General features: G+C 52.4%; 1 protein-coding gene and 1 non-coding gene across 3 annotated transcripts in view; both read right to left on the bottom strand.

Moving 5' to 3' along the window:
• Window positions 1-15,824, bottom strand: part of FMNL1 (formin like 1) — a 136,126-nt gene extending 120,302 nt beyond the window's left edge. For both annotated transcript variants that reach the window (XM_060256017.1, XM_060256018.1), the window contains exon 1: window positions 15,666-15,824. In XM_060256017.1, the coding sequence (XP_060112000.1) occupies window positions 15,666-15,824 (159 nt within the window). The remainder of the gene's footprint in view (window positions 1-15,665) is intronic.
• Window positions 7,210-7,284, bottom strand: TRNAS-GGA (transfer RNA serine (anticodon GGA)). Its single transcript has one exon. It is a non-coding gene; the product is annotated as a tRNA-Ser (tRNA).
• Window positions 15,825-17,247: the final 1,423 nt, after the last annotated feature.

Below are 17,247 nucleotides of genomic sequence, written 5' to 3'. Positions count from 1 at the left end.
GGGAGATTAAATTCAATCCTGACCAACTCAGTTCTTGCAGGGCCTCAGCAATGCTTTGCTTTTTAAAAATTTATTTAATTTTATTCATTTGTACCCAGCCTTTCTCCCCAATGGGAACCCAACGTGGCTTACATCATTCTCCTTTCCTCTGTTTTATCCTCACAACCAGGGCCTTTTTTTGTAGCAGGAACTCCTTTGCACATTGGGCTAGCCGCTACACCCCTCTGATGTAGTCAGTCCTCCTGGAGCTTACAGTACGCCCTGTAAGAAAAGCCTTGTAAGCTCCTGGAGAATTGGCTACATCAGGGGGGTGTAGCCTAATATGCAAAGGAGATCCTACTGCAAAAAAAGCCCGGCACATAACAACCTTGTGAGGCAGGCCAGGCTGAGAGGGTATGAGACTGGCCCAAGGTCACCCAGCCAGCTTTCATGGCACGAGCAGGGATTCGAACCTGGGTCTCGCAAAGTCTAGTGATGCCAGTTCAGTGTGGTGATTAAGTGCACGGACTCTTATCTGGGAGAGCCGGGTTTGATTCCTCACTCCTCCACTTGGTGTAGTGGTTAAGTGTGCAGACTTATCTAGGAGAACTGAGTTTGATTCCCCACTCCTCCACTTGCAGCTGCTGGAATGGCCTTGGGTCAGCCATAGCTCTCGCAGAGTTGTCCTTGAAAGGGCAGCTTCTGGGAGAGCTCTCTCAGCCCCACCCACCTCACAGGGTGTCTGTTGTGGGTGGGGGGGGGGAAGTAAAGGAGATTGTGAGCCACTCTGAGACTCTTGAGATTCAGAGTATAGGGCAAGATATAAATCCAATATCATCATCATCATCATCATCATCATCATCATCATCATCATCATCTTTTCTTCTTCTTCTTCCCTTAACCATTACATCACACTGGCTCTCAGTAGTCAATAACACAACTGAGGGAAACCTTGAGAAGCAACACTTTTAATGCCACAATCCAGAAGGTAAGCAACCAACCAGGAGCTGGAAGAGACTGAAAAGTTGCAGGAGGGTCATTCACCCAAAAGGGAAACAATCTACCTCTCAGACCTCTAAAATTCTCTGGAAACAAAAGGGGAGTTTGCATCCGGGATGCTGCTGGCAGCTCTGGGCGAGGGATTTCCAAGGCTGACTTTAGCCGGGAAAGGGCTTTTGCCATTTTTCAGCCCAGCTTCTGCCAAGGGCATTAAGCGAGCCACATCTCTCCTCCAGCAGGCTCGGAACGCCAAGTCTTTCTTGGGCTGTAAACAGGCTGCACCTGACTGCCAAAGGGTTCCTGGCTTCTAGGAGGCCAGGGCTGTTACAGCAGACAGGCCTGGGGAGAGTTGGACGATATACTCTCAGTGTCGGGAGGGATTCTTTTCACAGCCCCAAGGATTCCAGAAGATAACAGTCACATTTGAGAACCAGTATGAGGGGTCCCTCAACATGGCGTCCCAGGGCACTGTGGTGCCCACTAAACGTCTTTAGGAAGTGGGTGGGCTCAGGTAGGGCTTTTGCTCAGCAAAGCTTGTGATCTGAGTCTTGGAGATTTGACTGGCTGTGTAGATCTTTACAAAATATTGCTTTGTCAGCAGCTGCCAACACAGCGCAATGATCTGCACTGTGTTACCGGAGTGAAGCTGTGGCAATTGTTTCGTGGCTGGCTCCGCCTCCTGCAGAAGCCATTTTAGAAGAAGATAGTGGATTTATATCCGGCCCTATACTCTGAATCTCAGTCTCAGAGCAGTCACAATCTCCTTTACCTCCCCCCCCCCCCCGCCACACAACAGACACCCTGTGAGGTAGATGTGGCAGCCATTCTAACCACGCCATGTTAGAATTCCAAATGTGCTCTCAGGCTCAAAAGGGTTGGGGACCCTTCTACTGGGCAGTACTGGGCTTGGAGTGAGAGAGTCTGAGGTTCAAATTCATGAAGGCTAGCCATGAAGCTCTTTGGGTAGCTTTGGACCAGGCCGTACCCTTCAGCCTAACTTGCCTCCCAAGGCCGTTCTGAGGAGTAAAGGGGGCGATCTATGCCGTAGAAGGCCAACAGAATATCAATGGGGTTAAAAAGTGAGATTAATTAAGTAGACCAGAAAGCCAGACCCCCAGTCCAGCCAGCTACCTGAAACCAGCTTCCGCTGGGATGGAACTCAAGGCGTGAGCAGGGCTTGGACGGCAGTACTACAGCTTTCCACTCTGCGCCACGGGGCTCCTAGCAGGGGAACCCCCCCCCCCGAACAGGGGCATTGTGGTGCAACGTCCCTGACACAATGACATCACTCGGAAGCAGGGAGGAACGCACAGGAACGCAGTTCCGGCTGGCTTGGTGTCAGGGGGTGTGGTCTAATATGCAAATGAATTCCTGCTGGGCCTTTTCTATAAAAAGCCTAATGCGAAACAATGGTGACAGCAGGGGGTATGGCCTAACATGCAAATGAGCTCCTGCTGGGCCTTTTCTACCAAAAAAGCCATGCTCGGAAGTGATGTCATCATGTTGCCGATGTTGTTAATGACGCTCTGGGTTTTGGGCGAACTCTATAGCCCAAAACTTAGAGCATCGTGCATGACATCACTTCTAGGAGACTCGCAGAAGGCTCCCCGTCCGGGTCCAGGGTCCCCCCGCCAGCAGCAAGGTACGACCTGGCAAACCTAAGGAAATCCCCTCCCCTGCCCCTACAAAGCACAAACATTGCAGCACATCAAATAAAGATAAACACTGAAATATCCTTCACACAACTAAAAGCCTATTTAAATTTTAAAATGGCGGGCATGACTCAGGCACAGACTTTGGCAGACCTCCAGTGGGAGGAGACTTCTCCGGGACATCTCTGGAATAGTCTACTAGGCTATGATTTTCAGGGAGGGAAAAGGTCACAATTTCAAACAGAGGATGTCTTACAGTGAGTGAGGGAATATTCCACAGTAATGCAAGGAGGCTTTCCCAAAACAAGCCACATTTTGTATTGATAGCTTTCTGTATGCAAACATTTGCCTTTCTTACCACTGAGGGAACTGAGAAGAAGATATTGGATTTATACCCTGCCCTCCACTCTGAACCTCAGAGCGGCTCACAATCTCCTTTATCTTCCTCCCCCACAATAAGACACCCTATGAGGTAGGTGAGGCTGAGAGAGCTCTCCCAGAAGCTGCCCTTTCAAGGACAGTTCTGCAAGAGCTATGGCTGACCCAAGGCCATTCCAGCAGCTGCCAGTGGAGGAGTGGGGAATCAAACTCAGTTCTCCTAGTAAGTCTGCACACTTAACCACTACACCAAACTGGCTCCCCATGAGGATCCGAAACAGGTTTTCAAGAAGAGCAGATATCTGAGTTCAAAATGTTACACATTTGTTATGTTAATGCCCAATCTGCTCAGCCCCAGGTTTGTAACACCAGGAGTGGATAGAGGAACCCTTAGCACTCAAGGCCATTAAGGGGATCTGTGGAACTCACTGCCAGGTATTTTTTTTCCTTCTTGATCCTCTCAGATGGGACCTTGCCTACCATTGGGGTATTCTTTACACCACAGACTTGCTGAATTTTCAGGGCCACATATGTTGAACAGCTGGCTTATGCACAAGTCCCTTCCCAAACAGAAATTCACCTGGCCATGGCATCTTAACAGTATGCGTAAATCCAGATAATTAAGAACATTAGAACATGAGAGAAGCCATGTTGGATCAGGCCAATGGCCCATCCAGGCCAACACTCTGTGTCACAGAAGAACATAAGAGAAGCCCTGTTGGATCAGGCCAATGGTCCATCCAATCCAACACTCTGTGTCACAGAAGAACAGAAGAGAAGCCATGTTGGATCAGGCCAGTGGCCCATCCAGGCCAACACACTGCGTCACACATAAGAACATAAGAGAAACCATGTTGGATCAGGCCAAAGGCCCCTCCTGTCCAGCACTCTGTGTCACAGAAGAACATAAGAGAAGCCGTGTTGGATCAGGCCAATGGCCCCTCCAGTCCAACACTCTGTGTCACATAAGAACATAAGAGAAGCCACGTTGGATCAGGTCAGTGGCCCCTCCAGTCCAGCACTCTGTGTCACATAAGAACATAAGAGAAGCCATGTTGGATCAGGCCAGTGGCCCATCCAGTCCAACACTCTGTGTCACAGAAGAACATAAGAAAAGCCATGTTGGATCAGGCCAGTGGCCCATCCAGGCCAACACTCTGTGTCACAGAAGAACATAAGAGAAGCCATATTGGATCAGGCCAGTGGCCCATCCAGTCCAACACTCTGTGTCACAGAAGAACATAAGAGAAGCCACGTTGGATCAGGCCAATGGCCCATCCAGGCCAACACTCTGTGACACATAATAGCCAAAAAAGCCAGGTGCCATCAACAGGTCCATCAGTGGAATCAGAACTCCAGAAGCTCCCCCACTGTGGCCCCCCAAGCACCAAGAAGACAGAGCATCACTGCCCCAAAAGACAGTGTTCCATCTATAACTTGTGGCTAACAGCCACTGATGGACCTCTGCTCCAGATGTTTATCCAGACCCCTCTTGAAGCTGTCTATGCTTGTAGCCTCCGCCACTTCCTGCAGCAGTGAATTCCACGTGTGAATTACTCCTTGGGTGAAGAGGTATCTCCTTTTGATCGGTTCTAAGCCTCCCGCTCATTAATTTCATGGAATGCCCACAAGTACTTGTACTGTGAGAAAGGGAGAAAAGGACTTCTTTCTCTACCTTCTTTTCCCCATGCATGATTTTGTAAACCTCTGCCACGTCACTCATCAATTGTCATTTCTCTAAGCTAAAGGGCCCTAGCCTCTCTAATCTTTCTTGATAGTGAAGATTTTCTGCCTCCATTACGCCCACATCACAGTCTTTTCTTGGCAGACTTTTTACAGGGTGTTATGCCATTGCCTTCCCCAGTCAGCTACACTTTAGCGAGACTTACATACGCAGGAATTCAGCACATGTAAAGTCACCATCATTTTACTAAATGATTGCCAACCATCAGATGCCACCTGGAGATCTCCCACTATTACAATAGATCTCCGGACCACCAAGAGCAGGTCCCCCTGGAGAAAATGGCTGCTTTGGAGGACAGACGCGATGGTCTTTTACCCTACAGTTTGGTGTAGTGGTTAAGTGTGCGGACTCTTATCTGGGAGAACCAGGTTTGATTCCCCACTCCTCCACTTGCACCTGCTGGCATGGCCTTGGGTCAGCCATAGCTCTGGCAGAGGTTGTCCTTGAAAGGGCAGCTGCTGTGAGAGCCCTCTCAGCCCCACCCACGTCGCAGGGTGTCTGTTGTGGGGGAGGAAGGTAAAGGAGATTGTGAGCCGCTCTGAGACTCTTTGGGGTGGAGGGCGGGATATAAATCCAATATCTTCTTCTTCTACAGAGGTCCCTCCCCTCCCCAACCTCTGCCCTGCAAAGGCTCCACCCCAAAATCTCCAACCCAAAATCCCCAGCTCAGATAGGGAGAAATGTTCTTGCTGGCACAAGAATGCCGCAGATCTTTTCTGTGCGGCTGCTGGGTAGTATTACTGGCCCAGTCAGGCTTCTGCCCCAGCCACAGAGAATGCCACAGAAGCAGTCTGTTGGCTGATAGATACCTCTTTCCATTTCAGGGGACCGGTGCCGGATTAAACTCTGTGGAGGCCCCTAGGCAGTTGCAATCTTGGGGGGCCCCTCGCAAATTATCTCGGAGTCTGAGTGCCTGCCCCACTGCCCACGGCCCCTACTGCAGCCTGTAGGCACCTTCTTAAAAGCCCCCTTTTACTAAGCTGTGGGAGAAAGGCAGAGAGAGGCAAACTTGGCAGTAACGCCAGGCAAGTCGGGCAAAGAGCAGCTCAGTTGCTGGCTGCTCGTGCAGGCTGGGAGGGCTGCAAGCAGGTGGGAAACCAGGGGGGGAAGCCGGCCTGGGGCCCCTAAAGGCGTGGGGGCCCGTAGGTCTGAGCCTGTTTGTTAATCCGGCTCCGCAGGGGACTGAGAGCGAGGGCACAGACAGTGTTGTGAAGGGGAGGGAGAAAAAGAAATGGCAGAGAGTAAAAACAAGGGGGAAACAGGGACAATTTCTGGGTGTGGGATGGGGCAATGCCAAGGAGACTTCACAGGGGCTTGGCAAGCAGCCATGGACTGCCCCCTCCACCCCTTGGCATTCATTACCACTATGGCTACTACCCCACCTGGAGCAGCAACATACCTTGAATCAGCCCTGGATCTTCTCCCTCTTACATTGCTCAGCAAAACGTAAGCAAGAGGAAACGGAGATGCGACGTTTTCATTCAAGGTCTCGGTTTCCTCCTCCAAAGCGGGCTCTATTTACCAGGTGAGGCAAGGGGGTGGCAAACTGCCAATTTAAGGGTTTATTATTAGCATATTGCTGCTTTTTTTTTTCTTTTTTTACCCTGCAAGGTGGGTTTGGCTTTTCTGTCTAGAGCTTTAAGATGTATGTGACCTCATCTCTCCTGCACATTTTTGAGAAATGCCAGTTGCAAAGGAAAGAAGGAGGAAGGAAGCATTCTGATAACGGCAGTTTCAGAGGGCAGCCGTGTTGGTCCCAAGCGACAGAACAAAGTCTGAGTCCACGGGGTACCTTGAAGATCCACAAAGTTTAATTTGTCCAAGTTTTCATGCTGGTCTTCAAGGTGCCACTAGACTCCAACTTTGTTCTGTTCCTTCAGATCAACACGGCTAACCACCGGGATCTATTCCAGCGACACTTTATCTTATCTTCAACACAAATTGTGCAAAGTGGCCCACAAATTCTCCCATCTTCATATGAACATATGAAGCTGCCTTCTACTAAATCATACCTTTGGCCCATCAAAGTCAGTATTGTCTTCTCAGACTGGCAGCGGCTCTCCAGGGTCTCAAGCTGAGGTTTTTTCACACCTATTTGCCTGGACCCTTTTTTGGAGATGCCGGGGATTGAACCTGGGACCTTCTGCTTCCCAAGCAGATGCTCTACCACTGAGCCACCATCACTCCCCTTAGACATATGAACATATGAAGCTGTCTTATACTGAATCAGACCTTTGGTCCATCAAAGTCAGTCTTGTCTTCTCAGACTGGCAGCGGCTCTCTAGGGTCTCAAACTGAGGTTTTTTCACACCTATTTGCCTGGACCCTTTTTTGGAGATGCCGGGGATTGAACCTGGGACCTTTTGCTTACCGAGCAGATGCTCTACCACTGAGCCACAGCCCCATTCATGGCTCTCCAGCTGAGGTTTTTCACACCTATTTGCCTGGACCCTTTTTTGGAGATGCCAGGGATTGAACCTGGGACCTTCTGCTTTCCAAGCAGATGCTCTACCACTGAGCCACCATCACTCCCCTTAGACATATGAACATATGAAGCTGCCTTATACTGAATCAGACCTTTGGTCCATCAAAGTCAGTATTGTCTTCTCAGACTGGCAGCGGCTCTCCAGGGTCTCAAACTGAGGTTTTTTCACACCTTTTTGCCTGGACCCTTTTTTGGAGATGCCGGGGATTGAACCTGGGACCTTCTGCTTCCCAAACAGATGCTCTACCACTGAGCCACCGTCCCTCCCTAACGGTTAGGGCAGCTTAGATCTGCACCCAGTCTCTTCTGCGTTACTTTCTGAAAAAAAAAACAGATATGTCTATAGGACAGAGAGACCAAAAGAGCAAGAGAAGCATGGAAATAGGAGGTCGACATAACTAAAATCTCTTAAGCCATCCATAAAAAGGTAAAGGTAGTCCCCTATGCAAGCACAATCATTTTCGACTCTGGGGTGATGTTGCTTTCACAATGTTTTTATGGCAGACTTTTTACGGGGTGGTTTGCCATTGCCTTCCCCAGTCATCTACACTTTCCCCCCAGCAAGCTGGGGACTCATTTGACCGACCTCAGAAGGATGGAAGGCTGAGTCAACCTGGAGCCAGCTACCTGAACCAGCTTTCACTGGGATCAAACTCAGATCATGAGCAGAGGGCTCTGACTGCAGTACTGCAGCTTTACCATTCTGCGCCACGGGGCTCTTATCCATCCCTACAGGGACCTTAACGGAGCTTGGAGGGGGGTAAATATCCCTTTGTTTCATCGCTGTTAAAAATCAACAGTAATAGTTTTATAATGTATAATGTATTATAATAGTGTTATAATGTATTTCTCTAAACGCTGTATTTCTCTAAATGCTGACGGTGCACTGTATACATTCAGTTCAGTTTATTATTGCAGTCATTGACCAGAACATTTCAGTCAAGTCATCTAGAACAACCTTAAAAGTACCTTATAAAAAGTCCTGCAAAGAATCTGCATGTTAAAATTCGATGACTTGAGGGTTATAATAGCAAAAAAAAAAAAGAATTTAAAAGATTATGATTTAACCCTTTCAACCATTTTAAAAAGTCACTTTAAAATTGGTTAAAAGATCACTGTATACATTCTCTCAGTAAGCCAGTAGCCTAGACATTTTACAAAAAAAAAACCCAACAACTTAGTGGAACAAATGCCCACGAAAGCTAAACAGAACCTCCATGTTCAAAAGCAGTGTATCCCTGAATTCTACTTATAAGAACATAAGAGAAGCCATGTTAGATCAGGCCAATGGCCCATCCAGTCCAACACTCTGTGTCACAGTGGCAAAAAAATCTTATATATATATATATACACACACACACACACACACACACTGTGGCTAATAGCCACTGATGGACCTCTGCTCCATATTTTTATCTAAACCCCTCTTGAAGGTGGCTATGCCTGTAGCCTCCACCACCTCCTGTGGCAGTGAATTCCACATGTTAATCACCCTTTGGGTGAAGACGTACTTCCTTTTATCCGTTTTAACCTGTCTGCTCAGCAATTTCGAATGCCCACGAGTTCTTAGCAATTTCATCGAATGCCCACGAGTTCTTAGCAATTTCATCGAATGCCCACGAGTTCTTAGCAATTTCATCGAATGCCCACGAGTTCTTATAAGAAAAGTACTTATAAGAAAAGTGGGGCCAAGACCACCCAGAAGCCACAATCTCTGACCGGAAAAGTCTTTCCTTCTGATAATCTCACCCTTTCAGGGGTTGGTTGGGGACACTATCAGATAGAAGGCGGTGTTCACCTACTGTCTTACTTCCCATACTCCCGGCTAATGTTCCCTCTAAGCTGCAGAATCTTGTGAGCAAAAATTCTACTTTGTGAGCTATTGGCATTTAAAGTTGCGAGCTCCTGGCATCAAAGTTACGAGCTGCTGCATCAATTAGTCCGCTCTGGGGCCACCCTTCCTGAGCTAAGACAAAAACCTGCGAGCTGGAGGCTAAAAATCTGTGCGCTAGCTCACGCTAACTCAGCTTAGAGGGAACGCTGATCCCGGCTGAACCAAGAGACCTCAAAACAGATTTTGCAGCAGAGACCTGGCTCTCATTTGAAACCGAGGAAGGGAGAACTATGTGCGCTGCCCCCCTTACGTCTGGAAAGTAAGACAGGATGGGGGGGGGGCGGGGAGTCATGGGTGTATAAGCTCTGCTTCAGTTCAATTCTTAACCTCTCCCAGCAAGTTAGAAAGACACCCGCCCCTGAACGTTTGTGGGGCACGTCTAGAAAGTGCTCCACAATGAAGGGCAACATGGCTGTCTTCTTTTCTGCCCGCTTTGAGTATGGGGTGGGGGATGGCACACTGGGGCAACCCTACTATCTACAAAGCTGGCAAGTCCCACAGCCACTGTGTGCCCCAGTGTAGCGTAGCGGTGTAGTTTGGTGTAGTGGGTAAGCTCTAATCTGGGAGAACCAGGTTTGATTCCCGACTCCTCCACTTGCAGCTGCTGGAATGGCCTTGGGTCAGCCACAGCTCTCTTATCTGGGAGAACCGGGTTTGATTCCCCACTCCTCCACTTGCAGCTGCTGGAATGGCCTTGGGTCAGCCATAGCTCTAATAAGAGAGCCAGTTTGGTGTAGTGGTTAAGTGTGCAGACTCTTATCTGGGAGAACCGGGTTTGATTCCCCACTCCTCCACTTGCAGCTGCTGGAATGGCCTTGGGTCAGCCAGAGCTCTCCTATCTGGGAGAACCTGGTTTGATTCCCCACTCCTCCACTTGCAGCTGCTGGAATGGCCTTGGGTCAGCCAGAGCTCTCTTATCTGGGAGAACCGGGTTTGAGTCCCCACTCCTCCACTTGCAGCTGCTGGAATGGCCTTGGGTCAGCCATAGCTCTCGTAGGAACTGCCCTTGAAAGGGCAGCTGCTGTGAGAGCTCTCAGTCCCACCCACCTCACAGGGTGTCTGTTGTGGGGAAAGAAGATAAAGGAGATTGTGAGCCTCTCTGAGTCTCTGATTCAGAGAGAAGGGCGGGGTATAAATCTGCATTTCTTCTTCCTCCAGTTGCAGCTGCTGGAATGGCCTTGGGTCAGCCATAGCTCTCGCAGAGCTGTCCTTGAAAGGGCGGCTTCTGTAAGAGCTCTCTCAGCCCCACCCACCTCGCAGGGTGTCTGTTGTGGGGGGAGAAGATAAAGGAGATTGTGAGCCTCTCTGAGACTCTGATTCAGAGAGAAGAGCGGGGTATAAATATATGGTCTTTTTCTCGCCTCTGGATCGGAAATGAGTAGCAGAGGGCCAAGTTATGTTACTGAAAGGGCCAGATGTGTTGCTGATCTTGCACCTTTGGAGACAAACCCAATCCAAACACATCTGTCAGGTGTCTTCCGCCTTATTCTCCACCCTGTTACCACTCAATAAATCTACAGTCAAAAGTCGCCCTCGAATAGGGTCCTGAGTTATCTCTTCGGTGAGTTTCCTTTGTCGCCTGGCAGCCGTTTTCGACTGCAGTTTAATTATAGATGCTTGTCTCTCTGGTCTGCCTGGTTTTGAAACAGCTTAACTGTCGCTTCCCTCCCAAGCCTCAACCCCTGCACACATCCCTTCCTCCCCTCCCTCGGCAAGGGCCAAGCTCTCAAAAATGCTCTGTTTTATTTGATGGTATCCAAGTGTGAGCACACCTTTTAAAAAAAAAATGCACCGAAGTGGTTTAAAAATACACGACTGCAGTGTAAATACATAGATGTAAAAATACATACACCGCAGGGCAACATACACAATTGTGTCTTTAGCATGGAATCACAGCACCGCCACCCCGTTGCCTTGCTGAATCTAGAGAAACGACCACCCCTGGCTTCAGGCACACCACACTGGCTCATCTAATAATATATCTTTCCTCTCACACTTCCTCTGAGGGAGCTCGTGGGTGTCCCCCTGCCCCTGTTACCCTCAGAATTAGCCTGGAAGGTGGGCTAAGCTAAGAAACAGTGCCAGGCTCAAAGACATGTTGTGAGTTTTTACAGGGGAGGCAGGAATGAACAGATGAAGCGGCCTTATCCCGAATCGGGGCCCCCTTGGTCCATGAAGGTCAGTCGGTTTGGTGTGGAGAGCCGGTTTGGTGTAGTGGTTAAGTGTGCGGACTCTTATCTGGGAGAACCGGGTTTGATTCCCCACTCCTCCACTTGCACCTGCTAGCATGGCCTTGGGTCAGCCATAGCTCTGGCAGAGGTTGTCCTTGAAAGGGCAGCTGCTGTGAGAGCCCTCTCCAGCCCCACCCACCTCACAGGGTGTCTGTTGTGGGGGAGGAAGGTAAAGGAGATTGTGAGCCGCTCTGAGACTCTTCGGAGTGGAGGGCGGAATATAAATCCAATATCTTCTTCTTCTTCTTCTTCTTGTCTCCTCAGACTGGCAGTGGCTCTCCAAGGTCTTTTTCTGATCACCGGCTACCACTTCCATTTAGCTAGAGATGCTACAAGGAAGGGGAGGCCAAATTGTGGCTCGGGAGCCACATGTGGCTCTTTCACACATATTGCGTGGTTCGCAAAGCCCCCACAACCCCATCGGTCGATATGTAGAAAGCATCTCTCTCCTTGAATCAATTTTCCAAGCCAGGCCAGCTGGCAGCTTGGAGAATGCAATTAAAGTTGCTTCCTTTCCGTCTTTCCCTCCCTCGAGCATCTGATGTCCATGTCTTGCGGCTCTCAAACATCTGACGTTTTTTCTATGCGGCTCTCATGCTAAGCAAGTGTGGACACCCCCCCTGCTACGAGGGACTGCACCTGAGAAGTTCTGCATGCTCCCCCCCCTTACAAACTGACTGCGGCCAGTCCTAGTTTGCCCCCTATACGTGGTGGTTCTCGATGCTCTGAACGGGTTGTGGGCGTTCACGTGTGTGTGCTTGGGGCGGGGTATTGCCTCACTGCTCCCGAAGCACCCTGCCAATATAACAGGAGTAGAAGATGTTCGGGGATAATTTGTCCGCAAGGAAGAAGAAGAAGAAGATATTGGATTTATATCCCGCCCTCCACTCCGAAGAGTCTCAGAGCGGCTAACAATCTCCTTTCCCTTCCTCCCCCACAGCAGACACCCTGTGAGGTAGATGAAGATATTGGATTTCTATCCCGCCCTCCACTCGGAAGAGTCTCAGAGCGGCTCACAATCTCCTTTCCCTTCCCCCCCCACAACAGACACCCTGTGAGGTAGATGAAGATATTGGATTTATATCCCGCCCTCCACTCCGAAGAGTCTCAGAGCAGCTCACAATCTCCTTTCCCTCCCCGCCCCCACAACAGACACCCTGTGAGGTAGATGAAGATACTGGATTTATATCCCGCCCTCCACTCCGAAGAGTCTCAGAGCGGCTCACAATCTCCTTTCCCTTCCTCCCCCACAACAGACACCCTGTGAGGTAGATGAAGATATTGGATCTATATCCCGCCCTCCACTCCGAAGAGTCTCAGAGCGGCTCACCATCTCCTTTCCCTTCCTCCCCCACAACAGACACCCTGTGAGGTAGATGAAGATATTGGATTTATATCCCGCCCTCCACTCCGAAGAGTCTCAGAGCGGCTCACAATCTCCTTTCCCTTCCTCCCCCACAACAGACACCCTGTGAGGTAGATGAAGATATTGGACTTATGCTATATCCCGCCCTCCACTCTGAAGAGTCTCAGAGCGGCTCACAATCTCCTTTACCTTCCTCCCCCACAACAGACACCCTGTGAGGTAGATGAAGATAATGGATTTATATCCCGCCCTCCACTCCGAAGAGTCTCAGAGCGGCTCACTATCTCCTTTACTTTCCTCCCCCACAACAGACACCCTGTGAGGTAGATGAAGATATTGGATTTATATCCCGCCATCCACTCCGAAGAGTCTCAGAGCGGCTCACAATCTCCTTTATCTTCCTCCCCCACAACAGACACCCTGTGAGGTGGGTGGGGCTAAGAGAGCTCTTACAGCAGCTGCCCTTTCAAGGACAACCTCTGCCACAGCTATGGCTGACCCAAGGCCATTCCAGCAGGTGCAAGTGGAGGAGTGGGGAATCAAACCCGGTTCTCCCAGATAAGAGTCCGCACACTTAACCACTACACCAAACTGGAGAAGCAGAAGAGCAAATCCAACTTCCCCACCCGAGAAGATCTCCCTTCCTGCATCCCATCTGTTCTCTCTCTTCCAACGTTCCCAACCCTCTCGGCGTATAAAGCAGGAGCCATCCATGCACGCCACACCGTTCGACCTGAGGGCTACGGATCCTCAATCCCTCCCCCCCCCCAAAAAAAAAAGCATTTGCAAAGCACACAGACCAATGCATTTCCTAGCAGTGAGCAAAGACTGCAGCCTTGGCCAGAATCTCAGAGGCAGCCGCCCCAAGGGCAAAAGAAAGAAAAGAGTCCATTCGGGTCTGGGACTGGAACGAGCTGGGATTCTCTGACGGGTGCGGTGGGGCTCTTTGGTCTCCTGGCCCCCCGGTGCAGATGGGTTGAGGATTGGTGCAGTCTCTCTCTGGAACAGAACAATCACCGTCCCCAGGTGCTCTTTTCGGTAGGACTGAAAACCCAAGGGGGATGGGGCAAAGCCTGGTCCTGAAAGTACCTGCACTGCAGAGGCCACGGGCCTTGGAGGCGGATGCCTCGCTCGTGGGGATTTGGGGAGAGGGGGCTCTGTCTTTTTGCAGCAGCCTTCTTCCCCCCACCCCCACCCTTGCAACAGAGGAACCTCTGAGAAAGACCTCCAGCTGCACCCCCCTCGCCATCTGGATGAAAATATCTGGAGCTATCCGCACCCCCTCCCCATCGTTGCAGACCTTGAACTTAGATCAGACTCTCTGCTCCAGAACGGGGAGGGAGGAGACACACCAGACCCCCCCATAGCCCTCCTCCCCAGCTTCCTCGGGCTTCTGGTTTTTCCCGCTTGGCACCTGCCAGGAACCGAGGCGTGCCACCCAGGCAGCGCAAAAGCCCCGTGCCAATGAAGATGAAGATATTGGATTTATATCCCGCCCTCCACTCCGAAGAGTCTCAGAGCGGCTCACAATCTCCTTTCCCTTCCTCCCCCACAACAGACACCCTGTGAGGTAGGTGAAGATATTGGATTTATATCCCGCCCTCCACTGCGAAGAGTCTCAGAGCGGCTCACAATCTCCTTTCCCTTCCTCCCCCACAACAGACACCCTGTGAGGTAGATGAAGATGTTGGATTTATATCCCACCCTCCATTCCGAAGAGTCTCAGAGCGGCTCACAATCTCCTTTCCCTTCCTCCCCCACAACAGACACCCTGTGAGGTAGATGAAGATATTGGGTTTATATCCCGCCCTCCGCTCAGAAGAGTCTCAGAGCGGCTCAGAATCTCCTTTCCCTTCCTCCCCCACAACACACACCCTGTGAGGTAGATGAAGATATTAGATTTATATCCTGCCCTCCACTCCGAAGAGTCTCAGAGCGGCTCACAATCTCCTTTCCCTTCCTCACCCACAACAGACACCCTGTGAGGTAGATGAAGATACTGGATTTATATCCCGCCCTCCATTCCAAAGAGTCTCAGAGCGGCTCACAATCTCCTTTCCCTTCCTCCCCCACAACAGACACCCTGTGAGGTAAATGAAGATATTGGATTTATATCCCACCCTCCACTCAGAAAGAGCGGCTCACAATCTCCTTTACCTTCCCCCCCTACAACAGATACCCTGTGAAGTGGGTGGGGCTGAGAGGGCTCTCACAGCAGCTGCCCTTTCAAGGACAACCTCTGCCAGAGCTCTGGCTGACCCAAGGCCATTCCAGCAGCTGCAAGCGGAGAAGGGGGAATCCAACCCGGTTCTCCCAGATCAGAGAGCTCTGGCTGACCCAAGGCCATTCCAGCAGGTGCAAGCGGAGGAGCGGGGAATCCAACCCGGTTCGCCCAGAGAAGAGTCCCCACACTCAACCACTACACCAAACCGGCTCTCAGGTCCACCCTGTGAGGTGGGTGGGGCTGAGAGAGCTCTCCCAGCAGCTGCCCTTTCAAGGACAACTCTTGGGATAGCTCTGGCTGCCCCAAGGCCATTGCAGCAGGTGCAAGCGGAGGAGCGGGAATCCAACCCGGTTTTCCCAGATCAGAGAGCTCTGGCCGACCCAAGGCCATTCCAGCAGCTGCAAGCGGAGAAGCGGGGAATCAAACCCGGTTCGCCCAGAGAAGAGTCCACACACTCAAGCACTACACCAAACCGGCTCTGAGGTCCACCCTGTGAGGTGGGCGGGGCTGAGAGAGCTCTCCCAGCAGCTGCCCTTTGAAGGACAACTCTTGGGATAGCTCTGGCTGCCCCAAGGCCCTTGCAGCAGGTGCAAGCGGAGGAGCGGGGACTGCAGCCCGGCTCCCCGAGGGAAGAGCCCGCGCCCTTCCCCCCTCCACCCCACTGGCTCTCCCGGGCGGCGGCAGGGCGCGCGCGGAGCAGGGGCGAGACTCACCAGGACGTGGGCGAAGCGCTCCTCGAGCTCGCCGGCGCCGGGCATGGGCTGCTTGGGGGCGGCCGGCTGCTTGGGGGGGAGCGGCGAGGCGGCGGCGGGCTGGCCCTTGAGCTCCTTGGCGGGCGGCGCCTCCCCGCCGCTGCTGGCCGCGTTGCCCATGGCGCGGGGCTCTCGGGGCGACACGTGCTCGGGCGCTGGCAGGCCTCGGCGCCTTCAAGGGGACTCGGGGCCCGGCGGGCGCTCCATGCCGGCGGCGCCGCTCTCGCGAAAGAGGAAGCTGCGCAGGAAGCCCCCTCCCGGGCGGGCAGGGCAGGGCAGGGCAGGTGGCGGCTCTGGGGCTTCCCCGCCGCGGCACTGCTGCTGCTGCAGCCCCCTGCCTGCTCCGCGCTCAGCTGGGCGCCCCGGCGGCTCCTCTGGCTGCTGCTCTTGCTGCTGCTGCTGCGCTGGGCGGGGGCGCGAGCGGCCGGGCGCCTGGCCCTCCTCTCCCCCGCGCCCCGCGAGCCATGGCCGGCCAGGGCCAAGGGAGCCCGCCCCGCACAGCCCCGCCTCGCCTCCCTCCCTCGCCAAGCTGCACGAGCGGCGGCTGGCAGCAGCACCAGGCGGAGGGAGGGAGGGAGGGATGGCGCGCTCGCAGGGTCTCAAAGCCCCTGGATTGCACAGGCCGGGGGAGGCAGCTCCGGCTTTCTCTCCGACAGGGGTGTCGCACATGCGGCCCCCGGGGCCCCTTCAGGCCCCCCGACCGCCTGGCTGTCGGGGGCTTCCTTCCGCAGCACGGCTTAGCTCAAGCTCACGGCACGAGCTACGGAGCAAAGGCTCGCTTTTCTCCATTGGCTGAGGCTCCTGCTTTGGGAGGAAAAGGGGGGGGGGAGGCTGAGCGTGTTTTGCCAGGCTCGCTCAGTTACACAGCAGAGCTGCTGAGCAAAACCTCTTTTCCTTCTAGTGGCTGAGGCTCCTCCCCCTCCTGGGCCCCCGACCAACTGGCTGTCATCTGCTTCCCTCTGCATCACGGCTTGCTCAAGCTCACAGCAGGAGCTACAGAGCAAAGGCTCGGTTTTCTCCATTGGCTGACCCTCCTCCCTTGGGAGGAAAGGGGGGGAGGCAGAGCTTGCTTTGCTAGGCTCACTCAATTACACAGCAGAGCTGCTGAGCCAAACCTCTCTGTCTTCTAGTGGCTGAGGTTCCTCCCCCTCCTGGGCCCCCGACCAACTGGCTGTCATCTGCTTCCTTCTGCAGCACGGCTTAGCTCAAGCTCACAGCAGGAGCTACGGAGCAAAGGCTCGGTTTTCTCCATTGGCTGAGGCTCCTGCTTTGGGAGGAAAAGGGCGGGGGGGAGGCAGAGCTTGCTTTGCCAGGCTCGCTCAATTACGCAGCAGAGCTGCTGAGCCAAACCTCTCTTCCTTCTAGTGGCTGAGGCTCCTCCTCCTGGGCCCCCGACCCACTGGCTGTCATCTGCTTCCTTCCGCAGCACGGCTTAGCTCAAGCTCACAGCAGGAGCTACGGAGCAAAGGCTCGGTTTTCTCCATTGGCTGAGGCTCCTGCTTTGGGAGGAAAGGGGGGGAGGCAGAGCTTGCTTTGCCAGGCT

The sequence above is a fragment of the Heteronotia binoei genome, chromosome 15 (genome assembly GCF_032191835.1).
Source record: "Heteronotia binoei isolate CCM8104 ecotype False Entrance Well chromosome 15, APGP_CSIRO_Hbin_v1, whole genome shotgun sequence".
Lineage (NCBI taxonomy): Eukaryota > Metazoa > Chordata > Lepidosauria > Squamata > Gekkonidae > Heteronotia > Heteronotia binoei.
The sequence above is the reverse complement of the archived record's forward strand: the minus strand, read 5'-3'. Positions and strand labels throughout refer to the sequence as shown.